The following is an 8,842-nucleotide window of genomic DNA, read 5'->3' on the forward strand; positions in this document are numbered from 1 at the left end:
AACCAAATGATAAAAATCCTATATATCTAGAGATTAAAGTGTTAAAGAAAAGATGCTTACTGGCATTGAGAGGACTTATAATTTTACAGGAATGTTAGAATTTAATTTTATATCATATAATGGCACCTAAATGTTATATTTTATTCTGGAAAAATTGGTAACGTTAGAAATAAAAATATGCCATTTAAAAAACACCGTTTTCAGGGTTTTCGAACCATTTTAGTTGAAATTCGTAACAATTCATTGACTATTATAACTGTTATACCCTCAGCCATTCAGCTACAGAGGGTATATACAATTTGATACGGTCAAAACGTGCCTAGTCGAAATAACGGTTTTAGACCCTAGGTCTCTCAGAATATTTAGAGTCGATCTAGCGATGTCCGACCCTCCGTCTGTCTGGCTGGCTGGTGCGCACGATAACTCTCGAAGGGAGTATCCGATTTGATCCAAACTTGGTACATCGTAATATTTTTGTTAAACTTAGATCGAGTTCGGAGATGGGCAATATCGGTCTACTCCTTCTGGTACCTCCCCCACAAAATGTAGAAAATTTTCAAAGAAAATATTTTATTGCACAGAAAGAGATTGTCTTCAACCTTGCAAATCCTAGCAATTCCATCAGCGCTAGTTCATGTGCGAAAATGGACAATATTGGTCCACTCCTTCGGGTACCTCCCCACAAAGGGCCAAAATTTTGAATAATTACAACTCTCAAAATATGTGATGTAAGAATCCGATTGTCTTCAAATTTCACACATCCCAATATTTATATTAACCTAAAGTCTGGTGTTAAGATGCACAATATCGGTCCACTCCTTCTGGTACCTCCCCCACAAAGGCTCAAAATTTTGAATATGCACGAAGTTCATAAAAAGCGAAATCGACATCAAAAAAAGCGAAATCACCTTGCTGTTTTTTACTTCTTAATACCTACACCACACTGTGGTAGAGGGTAATTTGTCGTTGTGCATTTGTTTGTAAAAGGTAGATACGCGAGATAAGCCCTACTTTTTGGATGACCTGTATTAAATCACATTCTGAGTCGGTTTATGCATGTCAGTAAATCTGACCGTCTGCCCACGTATTATTATGAACAAAATGCAGGTCGCATTTATTGTCGTCTTTTATTCAGATGACATTTTCCATGCATTATATTTTTGGCCTAGAGCGAACTCCATATCGTAACGTTTCATTCGTGTCATGAAACTGCTTCAAATTTAAATATAAAAATTATCACAATCTTCTAAGTAGTTTCGTAACATTAACATCAATGAAAAAAAAATTCAATGAAACCGGTTCATTGATACAACGAAGTATTTTTCTTTCAGTGTAGTATGAAGGGTATATTAAGTTTGTCTTTCCGTTTGTAACACCACGAAATATACATTTTAGACTCTACAAAGTATATATATTCTTGATCATCAAAATTTTGACCCATTGTGGGGTAGGTACCAGAAGGAGTGGACAGATATATTCCATATTCACAGCAGACCGTGGATTAATAAAAATATTGTGATCTGTGTAATTTGAAGACTATCGGAAACTTACATCACATTTTATAAGAGTTACAATAATTCAAAATTTTGACCCTTTGTGGGGGAGGTACCAGAAGGAGTGGAAATAAGACTCACGAGGCGCACTCCGCTGCCACTCGGATTTGTATTCTGGCTCATTATCATCCTTTTCGCGTTCCTTCCGTACACCTGGCGGAGGCTCGTACATAAAGTTCACACTAAGTTTGTCCCTGCTCTCTTTGCTTATCCTTGGCCTTGTTTTCATGCCAATTTTGTTCCTTCTCGATATATTCCATCTTCAAACCAGACCTTGTATTAATGTGTGCAATTATCGGACACTTACATCACATTTTATAAGAATTATAACTATCTCAACTTTGTGGTGGATGTGCTTGATGGAGTGGGCCAGTATTGTCCATTTTTCACCTGACCTAGTACTGATGCGCATCAGCCAGCCCGGCAATCGGACGGACGGACATCCCTAGATCAACTCCAAATGTCCTGAAACGGATTTGGTCCAAAGAGACCTAGGGTCTAAAACCATTATTTCGACTAGGCACGTTTTGATCGTATCAAATGATATATACCCTCTCTAGCCATATGGATGAGGGTATAAAAATACTTTTGGGGCAGACTTTTGCTGATTAATGTTAATCATTGTGCTACAGCTGGTCTGGTCCGCGCTGTTGGCTCGTTATTTTTGTGTTTAACCTATAACTAGCGAGGTGTGGTAAATTTTACCCTCTCTTCACATTTTGTTGAAATTCTCTCTCTTATTGCGATGATGTTTTGTTTATATGAAAATTTTTTTTTACTAATTGTAATTTAAAATATTGATGTTAATGCTTATAAAAAATTGTGTTAGTTACTACGCTTATAACTAAAGAAACGCTGATCTGATATTAACGATTCACACAAATTCGGAAGTGTCTCTTGACAGAAAAGGATAAAATCCAGAAAAAAATCGCGTAAAAAGTTAAAAGTTATCATTATGACTTTTGAAATTTGCAATCGTAATGTTTTAAATAATGGCTTTTTAATTGGATTAACTTCATTTAATTGACTCGATTTCTTGAAAACTGAAATTGCAAGCGGGTTACATTAAAGTGTAGTACCGAATTATGTGATAGCAAAACAGAATAGATGGTGTGGAAATAATTTAACGCGGTCACAAAAAACTTAAAGGATAATAACTTTCTTAAAATCGCTAAAATATCTCGAAAAAAAAATACTATATTATTGAAAAAAATTCTGATTCGAGAGGACTTTAAGAGATCCTTATGACGCTCTGAATTAGTAGGTCCCATGATGGAATTACCAAAAAAGTTGTCACGACATCGTGACATTATATTAGTGTTGTAGGCCCACAACACACGACATCGAGCGACGCAAAAAAAGTTTCCGCACCATCGCTGTTAAACTGAAAACTGAAATTGCAAGCGGGTTACATTAAAGTGTAGTACCGAATTATGTGATAGCAAAACAGAATAGATGGTGTGGAAATAATTTAACGCGGTCACAAAAAACTTAAAGGATAATAACTTTCTTAAAATCGCTAAAATATCTCGAAAAAAAAATACTATATTATTGAAAAAAATTCTGATTCGAGAGGACTTTAAGAGATCCTTATGACGCTCTGAATTAGTAGGTCCCATGATGGAATTACCAAAAAAGTTGTCACGACATCGTGACATTATATTAGTGTTGTAGGCCCACAACACACGACATCGAGCGACGCAAAAAAAGTTTCCGCACCATCGCTGTTAGTGTTTTGTAAAGTATAACAGCGTTTTTTTACACTCCACCATACATAGTATGGAGGGTATATTAAGTTCGTCATTGCGTTTGTAACTCATCGAAATAATCATTTTAGACCCAACAAATTATATATATTCTTGATCAGCGTAAAATTCTAAGACGATTTAGCACTGTCCGTCCGTCTGTCCCTCCGTCCGTCTGTTGTAATCACGCTACAGGCTAAACGAATTAAGATAGAAACCTAAAATTTTGCCCAGATCTCTCTTTTGTCTATAGCCAGGTCAAGTTCGAAGATGGGCTATATCGGTCCACGATATCGTATAGCCCCCATATAACGGTACCTCCGATATCCGGTATTTTGATGATTTTAGCCACATTTTTCAATGGAATTGTATGAAAATCCACACAAGCAGGTCTCTAAGAGCTTTTTATACCCTCAGCCATATGGCTACAGAGGGTATATATCATTTGATACGGCCAAAACGTGCCTAGTCGAAATAACGGTTTTAGACCCTAGGTCTCTTTGGACCAAATCCGTTTCAGAACATTTCGAGTCGATCTAGCGATGTCCGTCCGTCCGTCCGTCTGTCTGTCTGTCCGTCTGTCTGGCTGGCTGGTGCGCACGATAACTCTCGAAGGGAGTATCCAATTTGGTCCAAACTTGATACATCGTAATATTTTTGTCAAACTTAGATCGTGTTCGGAGATGGGCAATATCGGTCCACTCCTTCTGGTACCTCCCCCACAAAAGTTTGAAATTTTCAAAAAAATTAATTTTTGCACAGAAAGAGAAATTATAGTCCAATTTTGCTCCAACTTTGCAAATCTTAATATTTGAGTCAGTGTGAGGTCGGGTGTGAAAATGGAAAATATCGGCCCACTCCATCAAGTACCTCCCCCACAAATGGTAAAAATTTTGAATAATTACAACTCTCATAAAATGTGATGTAAGTGTCCGATTGTCTTAAAATTTTACACATCCCAATATTTATATTAACCCAAGGTCTGGTGTTAAGATGGAATATATCGGTCCACTCCTTCTGGTACCTCCCCCACAAAAGGTCGAAATTTTCAAACAAAAAAAAAAATATATTTTTTGCACAAAAAGAGAAAGGATAATCCGATTTTGCTCTCACTTTGCAAATCCTAATATTTGCATCAGTTCTACGTTAGGTGTAAAAATGGACAATATCGGTTCACTCCTTCAAGTACCTCCCCCACAAATGGTCAAAATTTTGAATAATTACAACTCTCATAAAATGTGATGTTTGAGTCCGATTGTCTTCGAATGGCGCACATCCCAATATTTATATTAACCCAAGCTCTAGCGTTAAGATGAAGTATATCGGTCCACATCTTATGGTACCTCCCCCACAAATGGTCGAAAATTTGAGATATATATTTTCTGCACAGAAAGGAAGCAATAATCTAATTTTGAAAAACATAAGGCTCAAAGAAAGCGAAATAAGGATTAAACTCTTTTCAAATTTCACACATACAAATTATTTTTGCTAACACCAGATCTGTTTTGAAGATGATCCTATATATCTGCGAACAACTTCTGGCACCTCACCCACAAAGAGACACATTTTTCAATATTTTTATCTGTCATAAATTGCGAAACAACTCAGTGATTCTTTACAATTCCTATATCCATCTGCTTTAAGAGATCTTTCGTACCCTTTATTTGTCCCAGTTTAATAATAAGTTTACCTTTAAATTATAAAAAAGTTCCTGTGCTTGATGTTGAATAAGTAGGTCACATGATAGAATCAACAAAAAAGTTGTCTCTCTGTTGTGAATTTTAAAGGGATGGCATAAAGCTCGTATGTTATCAATTCAGAATACCAAATATCGGGAGGTGCCTTTACATGAGATCTATTGGAAAACGTGGACCTACATAGCCAATGTTCTGAATGTAGAGGTGGATCTCGTTATTAACTCTGTTTCCCCAATTTCAAACAACCGGGGGCGGGTGCTATACGAAACGTCAACTAACATGGCCCTTACTAACACATATTTTTAGAATTCTGTATCAATGTCACATCCTTTCTGCACAGAAAGGAAGCAATAATCTAATTTTGAAAAACATAAGGCTCAAAGAAAGCGAAATAAGGATTAAACTCTTTTCAAATTTCACACATACAAATTATTTTTGCTAACACCAGATCTGTTTTGAAGATGATCCTATATATCTGCGAACAACTTCTGGCACCTCACCCACAAAGAGACACATTTTTCAATATTTTTATCTGTCATAAATTGCGAAACAACTCAGTGATTCTTTACAATTCCTATATCCATCTGCTTTAAGAGATCTTTCGTACCCTTTATTTGTCCCAGTTTAATAATAAGTTTACCTTTAAATTATAAAAAAGTTCCTGTGCTTGATGTTGAATAAGTAGGTCACATGATAGAATCAACAAAAAAGTTGTCTCTCTGTTGTGAATTTTAAAGGGATGGCATAAAGCTCGTATGTTATCAATTCAGAATACCAAATATCGGGAGGTGCCTTTACATGAGATCTATTGGAAAACGTGGACCTACATAGCCAATGTTCTGAATGTAGAGGTGGATCTCGTTATTAACTCTGTTTCCCCAATTTCAAACAACCGGGGGCGGGTGCTATACGAAACGTCAACTAACATGGCCCTTACTAACACATATTTTAGAATTCTGTATCAATGTCACATTTTACAACAACTTTTTTGTAAATTTTCCGCTTGAACTTGCGATCTCATGATTTGTAGAGAAGTCCTACATCCGCATCCCATTTCCTCGTGTCAAATGTCATTGTTTTAAGACGAGCCACTCTAATTAAATTCGTACCCTTTTTGTTTTTTTTTTTTTTTTTTTTTTTTTGTCTTCCGGAGTGAGTCACAAAGTCATTTGATTTGCAACAAGTTTAGGACCTACAATATTGTTCCTAACTAAGTATGATGTCCCTTCACTTGCCGTAAGATGTTTTACTATCTGTCTTTTTTCTATTGTAATTACCTCCGCAAATTATAGATCTAATTGACGAAATCCTTGAAGAATACCGGGAATGACGAGAAGCGCAATGGCGTTGCAGCTACACACTGCTTCCATTTTTTTATAAGGACAAACATTTAAGACAGTTCCATTCCAGGGCTTTGAGAACTTTGCCGCGAAATGGTGATTGCATGACGATTGTTCGTCTCTGGGCAAATCTGCTGAATTAGCTTTACGGAAAAGTTTGGATAAAGTTAAAAGTTGCCGTCTTTTTACACTGTTGTTTCTGTCTTACCGGTGGTGGGGTTGGCAGTGGTGGTAGGGGTGGGTGATTGTGTGTCGCTGTGCATAATTTATTGAACAGACCAAAGAACCATCCACAAACAGTTTAATAGGAAGACAAAGGGTGGATGTTCTCTCAATTAGAATAACCCTCATGAACGTAACCAAATGACCAAATCTAGCCATGCCAAAGAGGAAAATCTATATGTATGCATAAACATATTGCAGACCCATAATTATGGATTGTTTTAATTCGAAAATACTATGAAAGCCCTGACAGAAGAGTTTTGAAACATGACATTTCAAAGAGGATCCATAGAAAGTGGAGTTGTGGAACGCATTAAATGGATGCATACATACAACATAGGTACGTATGTACATACATATATATGTCTATAGATTCGTCAGTTTCGTTACTTCTTGTCAAGCTAACCCGGACTGAAAATACATGTGTTCGGAAAGTCAGTCAACACAACTATCGGGAGGCTGAGGCCAAAGGTGATGTATATTTCAAACGGACGCTACACGTTCGCACACACATATATCTGTATGTATTCACATATGTCACTGAAATCGGATAAAGGTGGTACAAATTCATCTCAACTTTGAAACATACCTTCTCCAAGCATCCGTCGCGGCATTGCTGGACACGTATCGCTGTGGTATGGTGGTTATGCAGTTCAAGCTGCTCTTTCTTCTGCAGTTGTTGCGGTTGTTGTGTGGGACTGCCAACTACGCTAATTGCACAGAACGCAGTGGCCATTAGAAGAAGGGTGACCATTTGTTGCAATTGGGAACACATACTGGACGTTGAACCTATTGTGTTTGCACTGAAGCGATTGGAGGAGCACTTCATTATCCGATTGTTTATGATTTGGGTAGGGCCAAGCTAGTATGAAGCGGAAACTATGAGAAGTGTGTAGTATGTATGGGAGTAGGTCTGTCGCCTAGTAGCTTCGGCAGGGGTGTGGTGGACTTTGAGATCTGTTCACAAAACACGGCACAGGCTATGTCACATTTCTTCTCCAGGTGGATTTACTTCTACGTGCGTTTCCATTAGCATTATTTCGACGCGGTAGCACGCAGAATGCAAGTAGAAAGCATATTGTATTGCCTGTGCTTTCTTTTGTCTCCAATTTCAAAGCGGACTCGGATTTGCAATACAACTGCCCGATGCAGATCTAAACCAAATCAGTGTGTAGACCACGTCGTTGTTGTTGCTTTGTCATATTTATTCTTTTTTTATTTTGATTTATGTATTTTTGCACCGGATTTTGTGAATACCGACGGCTATTGAAACTTTGTTCACGAACACTGCCAACAACTGGTAAGAACCGAAACCTCGGGGAGTCTACACTAAACTGTGTTTTGCAGAATTTTCCTCCAACGACCGACGAGAAGAGAGGCCAACGAATGGAATCAAATGAAAGAAACACAAACAAGGCGTCCATCGAAACTCGTGTTCTGTGAGCTTCTTCTTCCCACAAACATGGAACTGGTCACCATCCATTGTGCTTGCAGCGAGCGAAAAACGAAAAGCGACGGGCCCATCCACTTGTATATTGTTTTGTATGCGTGCAGCGGTACACACACATTCATGTGCACATAAATTTACAAATCCATACTCTACCCGGCATTCGGGGCATAGGAAGGCAATGCTAGTTGTGTCAGGGAGATTGTGTGCGCGTGTTGTGCTGCTGAGAGGCAAACTGAGTTATCAAGCGCTCAAATCGGGCAAAAAATGCTGGTGGAAGCATTTCCATAAGTTCTAATTGGATTAGGCAGGGAGAGCAACATCATCGCCATTCAGTGGAGACTTACGACCGAGAGAGTGGCTGGTACTCATCCTAGGTGTAACCAGGCAAAGCAGAAGTAAACAGACGAGCAGAATAACCTTCGTTGAGGTTAAGTGATGTGAAGTTGCTGCTGGGCTCCATCAAAATAGGCCATTTAGCAGGGCTGGCAAAAAGACAACGAACACCGATGCAGAAACTTTCTGTAGAAGGGATGTTAAATCTGTACAGTTCCAAAGTACGAGCAGGACGACTTGCTCCCGGGACACGTGAACGACGAAAGAGCGCAAAATCAAATCGGACCGCTTAATGTTGCAGGAGAAGTGGAAAGCTCAGTCATGTTGCGTTTCGTGTATGTTACGGATAAACAACTTGTTCGGCATGAACATGTACCCAATGGTAGGCAGTGAGTTTGCTTGCGTTGCAATTTTGTTTGCGAGTCAATGAGCCAACTCAATGATTTTTATTTGTTTATACGGATGTTATTTTGAAGATATCGGATGCAAATACCAACCAACT

The 8,842-nt window shown here is 38.2% G+C and overlaps 1 protein-coding gene across 2 annotated transcripts in view; it reads right to left on the reverse strand.

Moving 5' to 3' along the window:
- LOC101890335 (probable cytochrome P450 28d1) overlaps nucleotides 1-8,109 on the reverse strand; it is a 77,307-nt gene extending 69,198 nt beyond the window's left edge. Inside the window, exon 1 of one of the 2 annotated variants that reach the window (XM_059121519.1) lies at nucleotides 7,147-8,109. In XM_059121519.1, coding sequence (XP_058977502.1) covers nucleotides 7,147-7,386 — 240 coding nt within the window. In that variant the 5' untranslated portion in view covers nucleotides 7,387-8,109. The remainder of the gene's footprint in view (nucleotides 1-7,146) is intronic. The other variant, XM_059121521.1, reaches the window with a different exon arrangement.
- Nucleotides 8,110-8,842: the final 733 nt, after the last annotated feature.

The sequence above is a fragment of the Musca domestica genome, unplaced genomic scaffold (genome assembly GCF_030504385.1).
Source record: "Musca domestica strain aabys unplaced genomic scaffold, Musca_domestica.polishedcontigs.V.1.1 2, whole genome shotgun sequence".
Taxonomy (NCBI): domain Eukaryota; kingdom Metazoa; phylum Arthropoda; class Insecta; order Diptera; family Muscidae; genus Musca; species Musca domestica.